The sequence below is a fragment of the Hyla sarda genome, chromosome 5, assembly GCF_029499605.1.
Source record: "Hyla sarda isolate aHylSar1 chromosome 5, aHylSar1.hap1, whole genome shotgun sequence".
Taxonomy (NCBI): Eukaryota; Metazoa; Chordata; class Amphibia; order Anura; family Hylidae; genus Hyla; species Hyla sarda.
In genome coordinates this window covers 70,197,587-70,218,485 of record NC_079193.1, presented here as the reverse complement: position 1 = coordinate 70,218,485, position 20,899 = coordinate 70,197,587, and the positions used below count along the sequence as shown (strand labels likewise).

Below are 20,899 nucleotides of genomic sequence, written 5' to 3'. Positions count from 1 at the left end.
TTGGGTCTTATTGGTTGAAGCTTTGCAGTTTTATTGAATTAAGTTGGGCTCTGTCCAATAGAACTCAAACCTGTCCATCTAGTGCTTTTAGAGGTGATTAAAGGGGTTGCCCATGGATAGATTTTTTTTTTATAATTTTGTTGAACGAATGTTGATAAAAAAAAGTGAAACTCAATTACCCAGATCCCCCTCCTCAGATGATTCCTGATGTTCTTGCCACCACAGCTTCCTGGCTCCTTTGATGCATTGTCCCTGCAAAAATCTGCCCGCTCAGCCAATCGCTCACTGAGGCGGGACATGACTGTGGCCAGTGATTGGCTGAACGAGAAGTTCCTGCAGTGACAATGCATCACACGAACCAGGAAGTAGCAATCATAAGTGGAGACCGGCATTTTGTATGCTTAAATGGGCACTCGCATTAAAAAAAACTTTTGCAATTGCACTTCTTATGGTAAATAAATATTTCTAATATACTTTGATTGAAGTCTTCTATGTTTTATTTGTGCTTAAAAAATCTCAAGAGCACATTTTATCCCATCTCATACACAGACTTTGGACCGAAGCCCAAACACAGGAAGTGCAGCCTGGAGTGCTGAGGGGGGGGGGGGGGGGGTCCAACCAACAGCATATGGCAGTTAAGTGTGAGAGGAGCTATGATTGGATGAGGCTGGACACCCCCCCCCTCAGCGCTCCAGCTGCACTTTGTGTTTGGACCTCGGTCCAAAGTCTATGTATGAGATGGGGGAAAGCATGCTCGAGCTTTTTTAAACACAAATAAAACATAGAAAACAACTTTTTAAACAAAGTACAGTGGTCCCTCAACATACGATGGTAATTCGTTCCAAACGACCCATCGTTTGTCGAATCCATCGTATGTTGAGGGATTCGTACAATGTAAAGTATAGGAAGTTATACTCGCCTGTCCCCGCCGCTCCGGACCAGGTCCTCACCACTCCCGATGCTGTCCCAGGGGCTCCCAATGCTGTCCCGCTGCTCTGGCGTCTTCTTCGGGATCCTCCGGCTTTTTCCGCCTCTTCTCCAGTGTCTGGGCCTCACTTTCTGGTGACGTTATTACGTTGCGGCGCCGGGACGGCGTGTGCAGAGACGTAATAACGACGCCGGAAAGCGAGGCCTGGACCCCGGAGAAGATGCAGAAAATGCCGGAGGATCGAGAAGTGGACCCGGAGCAGTGGGAATAGTTAAGTGAACCTGTCCGGGATGCTTAAACAGCTATCCGACAGCAGCTTAAGCATTTTGCGCTGTCGGATAGCAGTTAATGTGATGGCCCCAACATATAAAAAGCATCGTATGTCGATGCTGACATCGACTTGCGATGGCCTCTGAGAGGCCATCGTATGTCGATTTGATCATATGTCGGGGCCATCGCATGTCGGGGGGGTTACTGTATATTACAAATATTTTTTATTTACCATAAGGAGTGCAATAGCAACATTTTTATGAGAGTTACCCTTTAAGGGTACGTTCACACATACAGGATCCTGCACAGATTTGATGAGCAGGATTTGTAACCGCCAATTAGAAGCTGTGCTCAGTCATTAAGTTTACACTGAAATCTGCAGCATAAAATCTGCGTACTTGTGAATGTACCCTAAAGGAGGATTCCAGCTTTATGCATCTTATCACGCCACATCCCCTCCATTCATGTCTATGGGAAGGTGCATGACGGCCTTCACTCCCCCTCCCATAGACATGAATGGAGGGAGGCGTGGTGTGGTCGTGACGTCACTACGTCACAAAGAATCCCGGGGGCTGCTCCGAGATCGTGGGGGTCCCCAGCGGCAGAACCCCTGTGATCATACATTTATCAGACCCAGGAGTGCATGCGTACGGGGGTTCGGAAAGTATAGCTGTCAGATTTTGTCTTAATACTCATTTAGCCATCTAATATGTAAGGGTCAGCCTTACAGACAAATCTAAAGCTGGCCATCGGTATGACATTTATCTGCCGGCCGATGGCAGATGCTAGTAAATTTGTTGAGATCTGCTGACAATTTGATGTCTGCAGCGATAATACAAATAAGATAACCAGCAGATAGGGGTGTGGCTTGGAGGTTGAGATGAGTGGTGGTACGCTGTAAGCACTCCCGCTCAGAACTTGCTTTTTACTTATCCTGAGGCGAATCCTGAGTCCCTGATGCCGGTAGCCCATTCTAGGTTCCAAAATATAGCCCCTAAAAGCTATCCCACCAAAGGGAAGGACCGTACAGTGGTCGACAAGCTGCAAGATTATGCCCGCTCAGACAAACAAGATGGCGCTGGGCAGTCTGTGGCGCATTCCTTTACCTCATCTGCTGCTGCACGGGAGGCTTCCTCGCTGGAAGGACTGCAGGACTTACCCAAACCGACCCTGAAGGAGGTGAGCGATACCCTGCTTCAGGCTAATCATGCCTGCAAAACCGCCCTAACTGGGAAAATGGAGGAAGTGAAGATAGATTTGGGCCTCTTGAGAAAAGATCTCCAGAACCTTAGAGACCGGGTCACTGAAACAGAAACGCGGATCTCCAATGCGGACACTATTGCCCCCCCTCCCTGCCTCCCTCAACACTGGGCAGGAACAGCTTGAACTGGCCAGGCAAAAGAACGATGATTTGGAGAATAGACTGCGCCGTAAAAACATTAGGGTGCGATTGGCTTACCCGAGCGCGCAGAGGGCAAGAACCCGGGGATTTTGTTGGGGGGGGGGGGGGGGGGGGGGGGTGGATTAAGGACTTGTTCCCTGAGGTATATCCTTCTCTGTGTTCTCGGTCGAACGCACACATAGTGTACCCTCCAGACCACCGATACCAGGGGCGCCGCCACGTCCGCTTCTAGCCAGGCTCCTGGACTGCAATGACAGCAACTTGATACTCCGCTCTGCGATTACCTTCAATGCTAGTAGGGTCTCCTTATTTCCAGACTTCTCCTCTGACTTACAATGCCACAGAGCTACTTTCACATCTATCAAACCCCGGCTGAGAGAGAAGGGGGTCCCTTGCTCCATGGCATACCCCGCCCGCTTGCGGGTGGAAGACAGACAGAGCTATCTACTTTACTACGCCTCAAGAGGTGGACAACTGGCTGAATAGAAGATGGAGAGCCCAGTGCTGTGCCTACTACTCTGCTGCAGAACCATGAAGCCTACACTGCGTGACCCTGTATGGAAGTCTCACTATGGATGCCCTTGTTTGGATGTGCTCCTGCGTGATTCCTTTGCTGATCCGGTTTGCAGATGTTAGACACATTTGAGTCTTTGTTGCCTCTTTGGAATGTTTTAACTTGAACTGGTCAGGTATCGAGTTTGCCCCCCCCCCTGGCTGCCCACCCCCTATCCTTTGGCCCACTTAACTTTATATCTGGGCCCTTTCTGGTTGGGTGGGCTCACCTTACCCCCTGACCTTCTGTGGACCTCGGAAGGGCCGTAGCAGCATGTCCAGTCCTCCCCCCCTTCCTTATACCCCTGGATCCCCCTCCCTTCATGCCCAACTCTCAACTGACAGTCCCCCCCTCTCTGTTCACCCTCCCCTGTTCCCTATCCACTAAACTGCCCTCAGTGCCCACCTCCCTGAGATGGGGTACTCATCTAGAGGCTATGCAGGATTTGGGTGCACATGGACTTATGGACTAGGGTATCCTATTATATGTGCCTTATTGCTGTGTGGGGTGGAGGGGCTACTACCATCCCTCAATCCCTGGATTTCCCTCCCCCCTACACTTTCTTGTTCCTTTTCTCCTCTCTTTCCTCCTGTGTCTCCTTTGCTTTTCTCTCCCCCCCCCCCCCTTCCTTCTCCTTTCTCTTCTTTCCCCTTTTTTCTCCCCTACCTCCTTTGTTTTCTCCTTCCCTTCTTTCTTCTCGATAATTGTCTTTCCATCCCTTAAAGCGTACCCGTCAGATCCAACAAAATTATTTTTTTTTATATAATTTCATGTACATCTGATTTTTATGTGTCTAGCACCTTTATTTTTTATTACACTTTTAATTTAGCTCACTAGTCTGAATTCCTCTGAAAGGGAGGGGGCGTGGCCTCACAGTGCAGGTCTCCGCCCCCTCCCTCAGTATACTGTCTGCTCACATCTCCCTTAGCATTAGCAAAACTACAACTCCCAGCTTGTCCTCACTGACAGTAGAGGGACACAAGCTGACAGTGGGAGGATTTTTCCTCCAGCTCTGAGCCCTGTGCTCACAGCTGTCAATCAAGGAAGTGTGTCCATGACATAGGTGATGATGCATGGACACAGCAGGACAAGTATGTGTCCAAGCAGGCAGGGGAGGCAGTTTGACTGGCTTTTTCAGTATGAAATATTGAAAAATTTCTAATGAAAGCAATTGCAAAACCTATTGGTTCTGCATGCTTTACAACATATCAAAAGTTTTTGTATCTGACAGTGCCCATTTAAGTGCTTCTCCTCTCCTCTTCCCAGTACTTTTTCCTCTGTAGGGTTATTCCTTCTCCCATCTGTGCTTTATGTGGAGCTTTAATGATACTACTCAGGGACTTAATCTCTATGTACACACAGGTTCTCCCCACTAGATGGAGCTTTCGCTCTATTGATGCTTCCTATGCATTACTACTGTTACTCTAGTTACTTTTTATTAGTTTTTTTGTCCCACATTTAGTGGCATTCTTTGCCTTGTGGTCTCCAGCTTCCCTCCACCAATTTACCATACTCCTGGTTCTATGCACCTTTATCACCTTTTTATCTGCTATTTTTTATAATAATTTTTTGGACAGGCTTTAACGTTTTTTTCTTACTTTTAGTTTTGTACCATGGGGGGTCTCAGACTGATGTCCTGGAATATCCGAGGCGCTCACACCCCGCAAATTAGGGCTTTGATTTTTGCTCACATTAGAAGATATTGTCACCCTACAGGAAACACATCTCACTCTGGATAGGGCCAATCAACTATCACGGCCCTGGGTTCAGTGGTCCCTACATTCTTACCATACCTCTTATTCTAGGAGTGTCATGATCCTTGTTAGTCATATGGTGAGGTGGGAACCAATTACTGTCCGCAAGGATCCCTTAGGCCGTTATCTATATATAAATATATAAAACTTAATGTGTGTGTGTATGTGTGTGTGTATGTTCCACAATCACATCCAAATGGCTAAAGATATTAACATGAAACTTGACACACGTTACTTATATGTCAACAACAAATATAGGATGGGTATTTTAACCCTTACTCACCCCCATTTTCCAGGGTCGGGGTTTTTGTTTAAAGTCCCATACAAGTCTAGGGGAAATATATGTTACTGCATAACTTCCAAACGGCTGGAGATATTTCAATAATACTTGATCACATGTTACTTATATGTCAACTTTAAATATAGGATAGTTAATTTAACCCTTGTGAGGGTCAGGGTTTTTGTTTAAAGTCCCATGCAAATCAATGGGAAATGTATGTTCCCACATAACTTCTGTATGGCTGGAGATATTTCAATACCTGGTACACACATTACAGGATGGGATAGGGGGACGGGATAGGGGGACGGGTACCTGTCAGCCTGAGTCCTCTGTATGGGAGATTTTAACCTGGTCCCAGACCCTCTAATGGACAGATACAGCCCCAGGGGAATACCTCTCCACTCACCCTCTGATGCTAGAACTTCTCCCCATATGCAGTTTTTTTTGGGAGGTGGGGTGGATAGATGTTTTTGGACAATGTTACCCTATGACCAAACAATATTGTGTGGACTTCCGGTGGTGAGAGAGTTTAAGTATCCGGGGGTGTTTATCAATAGAAACTCCTCGGACTTGGCCTCCAATATTCTTTCCCTTTTGCCATATATTAAGAACAAGTTTCGAATATGGGGGACGTTGCCTCTCAGTTTCTGGCCATATTAACCTTATAAAACTTATTATCCTACCTAAATGCCTTTATGCCTTAGAACATGCCTCCGTTCCAGTGCCTTAATCTTTTTTTGCCACATTACACTCCCTTTTATCCCCCTTCATATGGGGTTTCAATAGACCTAAAATTCACCTTACGACATTGCAACGTCCTAAGTTAGATGCCGGAATGTCCCTTCCTGATTTTTACCTTTACTACCTGGCCGGCCAACTCCATTACATTCGTCATTGGCTATTAGACTCCCCGATGCCTGACACGGAGCAGTCTCTTTCTAGATATGTCCCTAATCTTTCCCCGAGACTCATACTGGAGAGTCCGACCATGGGAGGTGGAACTTTTTTTTACCTCTCCACCAATTGGCTATCCAAGTTTGGAGGGCTGCCAAGTCCGTGCACAATTACACTGATATACCCTCAGATACTCCCCTTTGGCATAATCCGAATTTCACACATTTGGATGGTAATCCCGATCCTATTTTTTGGCAGAATGCCGGGGTGCGGGCCCTAGAACACCTATATTCAGATAATGCTTTGAGATTGCTTAAGTAATTACAGACGGAGTATGGTATCCCTAGATGCTGCTTCTTTAAATACCTACAGTTACGCCATGCCCTTAATGTCTAGTTCCCGGTGGGCTCTCCCCCTATTTCTGCATTTCGATTGATCGGGGTCCTGTAGTACCAGGGCCCACGGGGTCTTGTGTCCATCTTATACATGCACCTTATATAAGCCAAGAACTCACGTATACCCTTACCTGCAAAACAGTATTGGCAATCGTATATCCCTAACCTTACTGACGATGACTGGGAGGAGATACTCTCTTCTCTTATGCTAGTTTCCCCAGCTGCCAACAACAAACTCATTCAATTGAAAATTATAGCTATATCATGCCTATTAGATTGAAAAGAATGGGTAGGTCTACTTTTGAGGCATGTCACTGCGGTGCTGCTAGGGCAGACTTCTGGCACCTCATCTGGGCGTGCGCTTACATTGTAGATTTTTGGACTGAAATTCTTTGACTCTTGGCTGCCACTGTACAACCCTCCCCTCCGTTGGACCCTCTGGTCTGTATATTCGGAGTTATGGATGAGGAAGTGTGGCCTCACGGGAATCATTGTTCTTGGCTAGGAAAGCTGTGGCCCTTCACTGGATTGACCCGAGGCCCTCTACCAAGTCTCAGTGGAGAGCCTTGATAAATGCAGTAATTCCCACATTGTTTACAAGAACAGGAAATGCCCGGCTAAGTTTCTGCTGGTGTGGGGTGCGTGGTGTTCTTTCCCTTAACCCTCTGCACATATTCCATTCTATCTTATTTTATATTTATTTTTGGTTTATTCTATCTTATTTTGCCTTACTCCTATTTATTATGATACGCCTCTGTATTGGAAATATACTAATGTCAGTGTCTGCTTCTTTTTTGCCTTTCCCTTGCATTTATGCTCTCATATTTCGATCACAATGGAGTGACGCTGGAATCTTTTGCTACCTATGGTGTCAGCTGCTGTTCGCTGGCCATCATCTTATGCTGGTTTACTGTTACGTTGTTATGATTACTACAGTTTGCTTTGTGTTCGGACCATGTAGTCCTATGACTGCGAAACAGACTGACTTGTCTGCCTACCAATGCCTCTATTGTAGTTATTAACCATCAGGCATGCAGTCATACATAAATATACAACATCTGCAGGCTGTTACCTTTTCAAAAAATAAAAAAAATAAAAAAATAACCAGCAGATGCCACTAAAAAAGATGGTCCAGTCAACAATCTGCAGAGATATGTCTTCTGTTTGTAACCAGTTTCAAAAGAGGTACCCTAGTAAAAGCAAGTTATCAACTATTCATTGGATAAACTCCATAAATACTTTACCTTTACTCCTTACTGTTCTCATATCAAAGAGATTGCATCACCTAGATATTATTTTTTTTTTTTTTTTTGGGGGGGGGGGGGGGCGGGGGAGATTTGAGGCAAATACTGAAACAGGTTTCTTAATTTCTAATCTGTTTCTATGTTCTATTATTTTTTTATTGAATGTCTTGTACATTTTCATGAGGGCTGCCATCTTACCTGTTCTGTTATTAGCAGCATGTATTGGTATGCTTTACAGCAGGGCCCATAGAGAATAATAAAAAAAAAACTGTCCCATTCAGATGAATCAGAGACTTTACTGGGCATTATCTGTGACTTTTTAACAGGTCATTTTACAAGGAGTGGGAGGCTGAGCTCTGCTGTGAATGGTGTTGGATCCAGTGTTATCACTCTACTGGTGTCACCTATCACGGTGCTCTTTGTCTGTACTAAGCAGAAAGGCATTACAGGGAAATGATATGTACAGAACAGGAAGTCTCCTCTTACTTTTAGGCCTTGTGGCCACAATGGAAACTGCAGGATTTCAGAATATTATAATAACATATAGATAGGCAAAAGAATAATTTGAAAAAATAAAATAAAAATTCCTCAAAAGTGCTTGAAAAATATGGTTAACATAAACTTTATGTAAACCATCATTCTCTAATGACACACTCCCTTAAAGCGGTTCATTAGCTACCAAAAAGCTAGACTACCAGCAAATGAAAGCCATTGTTACCAGCCACCTACCTGTCATAGCAGTTGAAGTCATCCAACCAACATCCTTTCTTCACAAGTTCGATAAAACCAGAATTATTCCTCCAAGATGCATAGCAGTGAAGCCGTTTATCCTTCTCGCCATCGCACCTCTCCACCCCGCTCTGGTTGGTTTTTTCAATCTCCCAGTTGACATTATAATAAATGCATTCCCGAGGGTCCTCTTCATTGTGCCCAGACCCTGAAAAGGAAGAGCGGCATGAAGTTATAAAACCTGCTGCTGGGTACAATTACTTGCCAGTGTACATTACTTTATCTTTTAGACAGTCTGCAAACTATCCCCTATAAATATTTGCATTGCAGAAAGAGGCCCGGTGGCAATGAACCAAACCGATAACATAGCAGCCTGACTTGTGACAAGAGCATTCCTGTTCCATTAACCTATGGAAACATTGTAAAACACTTCAAACAGTAATACTAATAGCATATTAATAATAATGGATTCAACACATATCACTGGAAACACATTGAAAGTATCACATTTAGGTCTACTTTTTGTAAATCTATTCTGAGAATGAAGTTTATTCGAAGGTTAAAAAATAGTGAAAGCTAAAAATAGAAACTGCCAGACCTCATTGTGCAGGGGAATGATTTAAAAGTGATAGAAATATTTCACTACATAAAGGCCAGTGCAAAAAAAAATAATTACTGTTACACAGCGAGTATCATGAAACCAGGGTACCTGGTTACCTTGAAGTCCTACAGTTGTGTCAAGTGGCACTATGGCTTAAAGGAGTACTGCAGCCTAATACAACGTATCCCCTATCGAGGGATAGGCATAAGTGGCTGATCTCTAGGGTCCGTACGCTGGAACCGAGGGGTGTAAGAAAATATCGATTCACTCAATTATTGCGATTTTTCTAAATATTTTTGAATAGATCCTTTTAGGGATGTGGAATTCGTATCTTCCGATGCCCGGGACATGCAGTTCCAGGCGCCGGGCAGGTGAATTTTTCCGGGTCGTGCAAGCAGGGCCGGACCTGACAAGCACAGCGTCGCTCTGGGTGTATAGAGTGGGCTCCCGACTCCTGCCCGCTCCGTACTCTGCGGCCCCCGGCTGATTTCAGTAGCCGGGGGCTGCTGCTATTAGCCAGCATGCGGCGCTCAGTAGTCTATATGAAGCGGGCTCCAGAATCCTGTCCACTCCATACTCTGCAGCCCCCAGCTGTTTTCAGTAGCTGGGGCCGCCGCTAATAGCCAGCATGCGGCAATCGCCGCGTCTGGCTATTAACCCTTTTAGATCACCGCTGTCAAAGCTGGCAGCGGCGTCTAAAGGGACCTGTGAATGCTCCCTGGTTGGCTAGAGGGGTGGATCTCCTCTCCCCCCCCCCCCCACCCCCACCTGCGGGTGATCCACTGTGGAGGTAGCCGGAGGGCTTACCTCTGCTTCCTGCTGTCCCGTGGCTCTGTCATTGATACAACCTGGCTTGACTGGGCTCTATCAAAGATCACAGATCAGTGAAGTTCAATAGAACTATTCATCTGTCTGAGGAATCTAATGATTCCTCCTAAAAGTCTAGTAAAGTGTATAAAAAATTTTTTTATAAAAGTGTAAAAGACACACATTAACCCCTTCCATATTAAAAGTTCATATCACCCCCTATTCCTATATAAAAACATGTGAACATAACAAATAAACATATTTGGTATCACTGTGTGCGTAAAAATCACAATATATCGTTTTTGAGACAGAACCGGGATATATCGCGATATATCGTCTCGTAAACAGAATCTGGATATATTGTATCGTCATACATGTATCGCGATGCGTATCGTATCGCCAGATTCTTGCCGATTCACACCCCCACTGGAACCCCCGTAATCTCCTGTACTGGGCCCAGGCTCGGCCGTGGCTCTCCCCCTGCAGGAGGAGTGTTGGCCGCAGAATGATGTCACGGCCAACAGGCCTTCTCCATGTATCTTTATGGGAGAGGCGGAGATGCAGTGTTTGTGCATCCCTGCCTCTCACAAAGAGCTGAATGGAGGGGGCGTGTCTGTCAAACTCTTAGTGAGGTCGATGACACGAACAATGGCCGAGTAGAGCGGCAGTGACGGGTCCTTGTACTGGAGATCGCAGGGGGGTCCCAGCAGTCGGACCTCCTGTGATCAGACACTCAGCCAATCACAGACTGAGGTGAGCAAACAGCAGTCAGACTTAGAAGGTGGGGGAGCAGGGCGCTCAACAGGGAGAGCCGGGCCATGTTCAGAAGATTGCAGGGAGTCCCAGCTGTCAGACGGTTATCCACTCTGCTGTGGATAGGATGTAAAATTTTAATAACTCCCTTTAGAAGGTAACCACACAAATACAGAATCCCCCATACACATGACAAGTGAAGGAGAAAGTCTGTGCCAGATTTTATGTTGGCGGATAATCTCTACAAGAATAGGACCAGGCAATTGAAATTCAACATGCCTGATCTTTCTCTTCTCCATTATCAAATAGGGAACGTCGGGAGGCCCCCATGCACATCAGATGGTCAGCCAGTCTCACCAAAATCAGGAGTGCAGCCTACCCAGGTCCAATGTGATGAGAGAAAGTTTATATAAAAAAATGCCTTTTGAATTTGTGTATGGCTGATACACAGAACTACTGATTTTAGTCATACAGCTTGGGATACAAAGGTTAGAATAGGAGTAAGGTGGCCAAGGTAAAGTGAAATGGGCACAATGTTACAGTCACTGGTCTTACCATTTTATTGGTAGTTGAAGAAAGTGCAGCCCTCCAATATAGGTTATAATAGTTACATTTAGAGGCCCATATGACAAATGACCTATTGGCACATGGGTTATGTATAAGGATTTAAACAATAGAGTATAGTGCCCTGTTAAAAGATTTGCACCACATTCAAAACCTCAAGCTACAGAACATAAACTTTCATTTATTTCAGCAGGTTCTCTTTTTTTCTGGTCTCTTAAAATTTTAAATGCAGTATTACTAATGCTGGAAAAAAACCCTCTTAAAAGATGAATTCTGAACAACTGGAAACCAACTGTGTATAATTTATGCAATCTATAAAAAGGAACCTCTCGGTGAAAATGAACATTAATGCATATAGTTCATGGCTTAGACCTCACATGGTGCTAAGCTGGCCCATTACTCCTTGTGTCCTGGATTCGAGGTTAAACATAACTTTTATTCCATCTCAGAGACACTCCGTTTCATGGGAAAACGCACACTGACAGACTAAATGCTTCCTAGCCTCATCAAGACGATGGAGAGCTCATGTTGTGCATCTAGTAAGAAAGAAAATAACTTGTGTAACGCAGGTATTATACAAAGGAAATGCTACTGTAATCCACAGCTAGTGTGTTCTTAAAAGAGGTAAGTATGTCTGGTTCCTAGGAGTCAAATTAAAAAAAAAAAATAGGTCAGTGTCTTTTATGTAGAGTTGAATAAAAAGAATTTTGCACATTAACACGAAAAAAGAAAAAACACACAACTCCACATTACTAAGGGGTGATAGTGGTGTACAAAGCATAACTTATCTAATAGAATTACACTAACTTGAGGATACCAAATTGTCCAACGGTCAAACAATGCTCCAAGTGCTCACTCACACACAAAAAAAATAACAGTAGGAAGATAAAGTCTGGTGGTGCCCAGTCCCCACTACTCACCACTTTCCGGTTACAAGCCCACTCAGCCAGTCACTGGCTGAGGCACTGCGGCCAGTAAATGGCTGACGTCGACAAATAACCAGGAGGTGGTGGGCAGTAGGGACTAGATACAATTGACTTCAAATGTGCCATGGCTGAGAAAAAAAAATAGTTAAAGATAAATAGGTAATTGTCAATTATGCGTTTAAAAGGAGTCTGCCCATCTATAGAGCCCAAAAAAACTAACACATCTGTATAAAAAGTCAAATTTGTAGAAACTATTTTACATAATAAGAAATAATAAAAAGTGCATGGTCTGGGATAAAAATGCTGAAGACACACCCCTTTTATTTCCAATAACTTATGCAAAGATGGCGATAATTCACACACTGGTGGTCAACAACCCTTAATAGGCTTTAAAAGGGGTACTCCGACATCTTAACCTCTATCCAAAGTATAGCTTGATAATGGTTAGGTGTGCTAGCCGAAACGTCGCCACCTTCACGCTTGTGTGAATAAAGACCTAACCTTTTTGCATCTTATGGGAGTGTGGTTGCCTTTCGTTTATTATATCCAAAGTATAGGGGATATATGATCGCGGGTGGGCGGCCACTGGGGACCCCCTTGATCCCCCCTGCAGCAGCCCGGTACCTCAGCAGCCCAGAGCTAAGTTTTCTCCGAGTATAACAGTAGAGTACCCCTTTAAGGGGTTTTCAAACTAAAGCAATATGGCCTATGAGGGTATACGGACCTCTAAGGTGTCCTCTCCTTGCAACCGCTATGTGGCCCTTACTAAGTGATATCAGCAAATCAACAGGGGCTTCAGATCAGACTTTTACTATCGACATGCTAAAAATGGGTTGTCATAAGATAACCACAAAACGCATTATGCACTCCTTTAAAGAACAACACTATGCAAGATTTAAAAAAAATAAATAAATAAAGATAGAATTGTTCTTCACTTTTTAGAAATTAAGCATGCCCTTTACAAATCCCACAGATGTCCACACCGAAGCGAATACAGTCGAAACCATTCTACCTGACAGCTTATTATTTTTGATGGACAATGTATAAAGGTCACAGATAAAACTAGAAATTCAGAAAGTTTCTTTGCAACACTTTAAATATTTAACTTTGAGAATATAATAATAATATCAGAAGACAAAGCATAACTTAGAAGGTGAAACACGTAAGGCTTCCCTACACCGACTGGGAGGCCAAAACAAGGAAAATGTCCAACACAGATGTATGTGTGGTATGATAAACCCACCTGGATATCAATGAATTAAAAAGGTATCTATTTCACAAACTAACATCTTGTTTACCTGATCAGTCTATAGGCGTCTGACAGTTTCTAACCAAAAACAGAAATGGATCATGGCAAAGGGAACAAGGACAATATTTCTCATATGTGTTTGGTTAAGGTTTTTCTCGGTTTCTGTGGATCTGTTCAAAGATCAGAAACTAAAACTAAACTTGAATTCATGTGAAACGTTCTTTTAGATCAGGGGTCCTCAAACTTCTTTTTAAACAGGGGACCAGTTCACTGTCCCTCAGAACGTTGGAGGGCCGGACTATAGTTATATATATATAAAAAAAAAAAAACTATAAAAAAAAATTAACATATTCCTATGCACATGTACGTACTTACAGGGGTAGTCAACTAATAAGTACGCAACAGTCTCTTCCCCCCCCCACATTAGGTAGGCAGCATAGTTCCCCCCACATTAGGTAGGCAGCATAGTTCCCCCCGCATTAGGTAGGCAGTATAGTTCCCCCACATTAGGTTGTAGTTCCCTCACATTAGGTTGGCAGTACAGTTCCCCCCCCCCCCCACATTAGGCTGGCAGTATAGTTCCCCCCCCACATTAGGCTGGCAGTATAGTTCCCCCCCACATTAGGTTGGCAATATAGTTCCTCCCACATTAGGTTGGCAGTATAGTAGTTCCCCCCACATTAGGTTGGCAGTATAATAGTTCCCCCACATTAGGTATGCAGTATAGTTCCCCCACATTAGGTTGGCAGTATAGTTCCCCCACAGACATACAGCCTCCAGCCATACAGTGTATGGCTGGAGGCTGGATGCCTGTGTACTGCACCACTTCAGTGCTCCGTCCACCACTCCTCCGGTCCGGCCATAGCAGTAAGTCCTGGGACCAGAGGCGCGGTGGTCTGAGCACCGAAGCTGATGTGCCGCTGGTAACACTTACCAAGCTGGCCAGTGCACATCCTGCTCACTGCTCCGCTCCTCCGGGCTCCGTTGCTATGGGCGCACGCACGGGACATCAGTGACGTCCCTGCGTGCGCTACCTCCCAGCGGCCCCTGCATTTTTTTTTTTACGTAAACGCAGGCCGAAGAGAGGTAACCGGGGCATCACTGTTTCCGGAAAACATCTTTTGGGACAAAGGGATGTCCTTAGGCAACGGCGGCAGGCGGGCCGGATAAATGTACTCGGCGGGCCGCATGTGGCCCGCGGGCCGTAGTTTGAGGACCCCTGTTTTAGAGGACCAATCACCAATCATAACAGATCCTCCCTGAGTCATCGGGGGTTAGGGCTTGATAGACACACATTGTGTATAATTACCTTTCTATCTGGTAATTGGTCTGTTGATCTTTTGTATCATTTTGTGATGCACAGACTTTGTTGGTGGATTGATGCAAAATGTGTTATATGCTTTATCAGACGTATCTAGAATGATTGAAGTGTTTACCCATTCCATTGTAATAGTTACCTTTTTGGTCTATAATTTGTATTAAAGGGGTAGTCCAGTGGTGAAAAACTTATCCCCTATCCTAAGGATAGGGGATAAGTTTGAGATCGCGGGGGGTCCGACCGCTGGGGCCCCCTGCGATCTCTCTGTACGGGGCCCCGGCTCTCCGCCGAGATAGCGGGTGTTGACCCCCGCACGAGGCGGCGGCTGACACGCCCCCTCAATACATCTCTATGGCAGAGCCGGAGATTGCCGAAGGCAGCGCTTCGGCTCTGCCATAGAGTTGTATTGAGGGGGCGTGTCGGCCGCCGCCTCGTGCGGAGGTCGACACGCCCCCTTCCAGCGGGCTGTCGGGGCTCCGTACAGGAGATCGCGGGGGGCCCCAGGGGTCGGACCCCCCGCGATCTGCAACTTATCCCCTATCCTTAGGATAGGGGATAAGTTGCTCACCACTGAATCACCACTGGACTACTCCTTTAAGTGGTAACCCTTGTTTTATGGGCTTGTATTAAAAGTTATGTTTTAACTAGTCTATTTTTCTGTGAATGACATACAGGGGGTAAAGTCCTAGTGTAAAAAAAACTCACCCAAGATTTCCACTCAATGGCTGGTCCTGCAGGAAAAAGTGCTAAAAGAGTGGAAAAAAAGTGGAAAAAGTGCAAGAACTCAGTTCCCATGTATTCCTGCAGGACTTGAGCCCTACTGATGTATACATACATGTACTGTCACAAACTGCACTGACTTTAATTCTCCAGAGTCATTGGTGAGTAGCGTCAATCTATGTGGGCACCACCTTTCCACAACCGTCTCTATACACCTTGGATAAAATACATTATTACTATCCATAAATTGTTATATTATGGCATTTATGGAAGAATTTTACACGTCTAGATTAAAGTAACCAGGCCAAAGTATTTTAAAAATGTTTTATGCATACAGACCATCTAGAATTCATAGGCTTCTGGGAAGGCATAGTGAGATTATGCCTTGTTTTATTACCCTATTGGTGTCCAATAAATGTTTCCCTTAAGAGCAGTCTAAAAACTACCGCAATAAAGCCCATATGTTGTAATGGCAATGAAGTGCTTCCTAATCTATCAAGCAATTTACAAAAGCCAATAGAAGCCAAGAAGCAAACAGAGTAGATAACTTCTTGGTGAAGACAGTCATTTCATTGAATAGATGCATAAAACTGAAGAGATTTGAAAAGCTATAGAAACAATTTACAAATTTGTAAAGGGAGAGGCGAAAATCAATGCAGTTATTCTTCCTGTCCTGCAGAAGGTACTCTAGTATTTTGTGGTGCTTTAGGTGGTGTTTTCTAATGTGTTGTTTATTGGTTCGATATCTTTTACATTCCATGGACTAGCTCTCGAGTCATAAAATAGCTCTACATCACATCCATTTGCACCAATTCTAGCATAATCACAATGATGCAGGTATCATGCCCGAGAACCTCAGTGAGTGCACTTAGTTATCCCATACTCTTTTTGTTCTCAATTTGTAGCTATCCACAGATAATAGATTAGATATTTTGGAGCACCAAGCATGGTTAGTATGGTAATGATAAAATGTGTATGACTCACGCCAAAGGAATTTTCTCCAACCATTCATCTATCCAAAAATAAAAAAAGTAACACTCACTCTTTCAGCCCAGCTGTATGAACTTTCGTTTATAGAATATAGTTATATTGGCTTTTGTGGTTATTAGTCACCAATTTGGTCCTGAACAAATTCACGTTCATAGACATTCTTGATCGTTTCTCTTCATAGAATATGAAATACAACCTGGTCAAATGCATCATTCAAAAGAGTTGACTCTGACTTAAAGTGGTACTTTGGTAACACAACTTATCCCCTACCCAAGTGTATGATTGTTGGGGTTCAGACCTCTGGGACCCCTATCATCCCTTGCAGAAAGCTCGACTCTCGTGCTGAACTTACAATACTCCTGAGAGTTCCAGCTCCCACCATCGAAGATGAGAAAGTGACGGCAAAGTGTAACATCGATGATTCACTGAGAGTGCAGCCAGACAAGTGGTCTCCAATGGTGGGATCCAGAGTGCTCACGGGAGAAGCTGCTGAATAATAAGCACAAGACCCAAAAAAATAGCACCACAGGCGGGACATGGTATTGCAGCTCTGTTCCATTGAAGTAAATGAAGCCAATTTGTAATACCGCACACAGCCTGAGGACAGGTGTGGTGCTGTTTTTGGAAAATATTAGCTCTTTTTTATCTTCCTAGATATCTCTTTAATTCTATAAAATCAAGAACAGTACCGTTCAATTGTAAACTGAATAAGGGAGGAAGTAGATAACTTTAGGTTTCCTTTAGACATTAATACAGTTGGTAGTCTGGGTTGTTAGGGGGCATGGCCTAGTAACATAGCATTACAACAATTTTTACTACTTTCCTGCCTTTTAGCTCCTGTCCTAAATGTCCCCCCTCCATGTCTCCTTACTCTCCAGTGCATTTTTGAAGATTCTGCTGGCATGCAACGTCTGTGGCCTAACTCTAGCTCAGACTGTGGCCTGGAGAGCAGTCTAGAAGCCGGCACAGCCTCCTTGCCCTCAGCACCTCTGGTGACAATAAACCTACAGTCCAGACATCGCGAGAGCCCCCTGTCCAACCAAAAGCTCCATTCTCCATGCAGTGACTGATCCTCTAGGTCCAGGGAGGAAGACGCCATCACTAAGGTCTGTGAACTTCTTCTGCCCTGCAGCGAGATTCATGGGTTAACCCTTCAGGTGCGGTCCCTTCTCTTTTCCCCCCTTTTAGGCTGCTTTCACACTATATAATTTTTCCGTGTTAAAGACCCGTTATTATTTTCCCTTAAAGGGGTACTCTGGTGAAAAACTTTTTTTTTTTTTTTTTTTAAATCAACTGGTGCCAGAAAGTTAAACAGATTTGTAAATTACTTCTATTAAAAAAATCTTAATCCTTCCTGTACTTATTAGCTGCTGAATACTACAGTGGAAATTCTTTTCTTTTTGAAACACAGAACTGTCTGCTGACATCACGAGCACAGTGCTCTCTGCTGACATCTCAGTCAATTTTATGAACTGTCCAGAACAGCATATGTTTGCTATGGGGAATTCCTTTCACCCTGGACAGTTCCTAAAAATGGACAGAGATGTCAGCAGAGAGACTCTGTGTTTCAAACGAAAAAGAATTTCCGCTGTAGTATTCAGCAGCTAATAAGTACAGGAAGGATTAAAATGTTTTTAATAGAAGTAATTTACAAATCTGTTTAACTTTCTGGCACCAGTTGTTTAAAAAAAAAAAAAAAAGTTTTTCACCGGAGTACCCCTTTAAGGAAACCCTTAAAACCGTCCGCTACAAAATCCCATACGGCCTTTACAAAATCCCAGTCAAGTCTATGGGATTTTGTGATTAGCCATTATGACCTATTAATGCCCTTTATGAATAACAGACGTTATTAGAAAATTAGTGCATGTACTGTTTTTTCTCCCGTCACAAAATAACGTCGGCTAATCACAAAATCCCATAGACTTGACTGGGATTTTGTAAAGGCCGTATGGGATTTTGTAACTGCCGTTTAACGGCCAGTTTTAAGGGTTTCTATAACGGAACATTATAACGGGTCTTTAAAACTGAGAAATGATATAGTGTGAAAGCAGAATTTTTTTTTTTTTAATCAACTGATACCAGAAAGTTAACCAGATTGGTAAATTACTTCTATTTAAAAATCTTAACCCTTCCAGTACTTAGCTGCTGTATGCTCCACAGGAAGTTATTTTCTTTTTGAATTTCCTTTCTGTCTGACCACAGTGCTCTCTGCTGACACCTCTGTCCATTTTAGGAACTGTCCAGAGTAGGAGCAAACCCCCATAGCAAACCTATCCTGCTCTGGACAGTTCCTGACATGGACAGAGGTGTCAGCAGAGAGCACTGTGGTCAGACAGAAAGGCAATTCACAAAGAAAAAAAACTTCCTGCGGAGCATACAGCAGCGGATAAGTACTGGAAGGATTAAGATTTTTTTTAAATCAACTGTTGCCAGAAAGTTAAACAGATTTGTAAATTACTTCTATTTAAAAATCTTAATCCTTCCAGTATTTATCAGCTGCTGTATAATCCAAACGAAGTTCTTTTCTTTTTGAATTTCCTTTCTGCCTGACCACAGTGCTCTCGGCTGACATCTGACACCTAGCTGTCCAGAGTAGGAGCAAATCCCCATAGAAAACCTATCCTGCTCTGGACAGTTCCTGACATGGACAGAGATGTCAGCAGAGAGCACTGTGGTTAGACAGAAAGGAAATTCAAAAAGAGAAGAACTTTCTGTGGATCATAACAGCAGCTGACAAGTACTGGAAGGAATAAGATTTTTTAATAGAAGTAATTTACAGATCTGTTAAACTTTCTGGCACCAGTTGATTAAAAAAAAATAATATTTCATATATATCTATCTATCTATCTATATATATATATATATATATATATTATTTTTTTTTCTCCAGTGAAGTACCCCTTTAAGACATCAGGGCAAAAAAAAGTTTGCAAGTCATATAAAAGCTAAAGCCTTAGGAAACATTTGCATTCTCGGAGTTCCAACAATAGATATCGGCTGCATCACGTACAAAACCTCGGGGACACAACACAAAGTCACATAATTAGTTCAAGCACTTTTTCTATTGATCCTCGGCATTGCAAACCCAATTCATTGGGAAATGGGAAAGAAAAAAAAAAAAAAAAGACAAAAAAGGAAAAAATAAACTGAAACGCTTGGAACTGCACAACTGGAAAGATCAATTACTAGGAATCAATATTAACGTGAATTGCTCTGCACTTATCTCAAGACTAAAGCTTCACATCAATTGTTGTATCATGCGCACTACGGAAAATATATGATCTTATTAGTGCTCTCAGAGACGGGATATGGAAAGAATGGTAAAAATATTTCTGATAAAAAAGAAAAAAAAAGTTAATTGATAAAGTACCCTTTTTTTTTCTTTTTACTAGGTAGTATGGCTTTTCCCAATAAACCCATTGACACAGGTATGGTAAGGATCTTTCTAGAATTGGCAAGCACTACAAACAAGATGGTATCTAAAGACCTTAAAGTGTACCTGTCGGATTCAGCAAAAAAAAAATAAAAAAAAAAAAATACATTTTTTTTTTTAAATATATGACAGTACCTAATCCTGACCACATACATCTAATTTTTGTGTGTCTAGAACCTTTATTTATTTTTTTACTACACTTAATTTACCTCACTAGTCTAAATTCCTCTCAAAGGGAGGGGCGTGGCCTCACTGTGCAGGTCTCCGCCCCCTCCCTCAGTATGCTGTCTGATCACATCTCCACTAGCATTAGCAAAACTACAACTCCCAGCTTGTCCTCACTGACAGTAGCGGGACACAAGCTGAAAGTGGGTGGATTTTTCCTCCAGCTCTGAGCCCTGCGCTCACAGCTGTCAATCAAGGAAGTGTGTCCATGACATAGGTGATTATGCATGGACACAGCAGGACTAGTATGTGTCCAAGCAGGCAGGGGCCAGTTGTTTGACTGGCTTTTTCAGTATAAAATACTGAAAATTTTCTAATGAAAGCATTTGCAAAAGCTATTGATTTTACATGCTTTACAACATATAAATTTTTGTATCTGAGAGTGCCTATTTAAAGCAGTGTTTTCCAAACAATGTTAATCCAGCTGTTGCAAAACTACAACTCCCAGCATGCCCGGACAGCCAAAGGCTGTCCGGCCATGCTGGGAGTTGTAGTTTTGCAACAGCTGAAGGCACACGGTTTGGTAAACACTGCCTTAGGCTATGTTCACATGGCATAATGTTTGTGCAGAATTCTGCCAGAGTATTCCACACAGACATTCCGCACTGGATTCTGCTGCACTGTGCCCACAGTGGAATTTTCCGCACCAGATGTTTCTGCTGCGGAAATCCCGATTCCGGCATTCACAGCAAGAATAGACTTGTCTAAGCGGTCCTAGCGCCCGCCGGATCGTACGGATTTGGGGAATGTCCGCCCGTGTAGAAAACCACATTTTGAAGACCCTGTTAGGCCTGGGTCATCAAACTGTGGACCTCCAGCTGTTGAAAACTTCAACGTCCCTCATTTTATGTACAAAAGGGAACA

The 20,899-nt window shown here is 43.6% G+C and overlaps 1 protein-coding gene across 2 annotated transcripts in view; it reads right to left on the bottom strand.

Moving 5' to 3' along the window:
• ACVR2B (activin A receptor type 2B) overlaps positions 1-20,899 on the bottom strand; it is a 181,612-nt gene that overhangs the window by 47,300 nt on the left and 113,413 nt on the right. For both annotated transcript variants that reach the window (XM_056519637.1, XM_056519636.1), the window contains exon 2: positions 8,450-8,657. In XM_056519637.1, the coding sequence (XP_056375612.1) occupies positions 8,450-8,657 (208 nt within the window). The remainder of the gene's footprint in view (positions 1-8,449; positions 8,658-20,899) is intronic.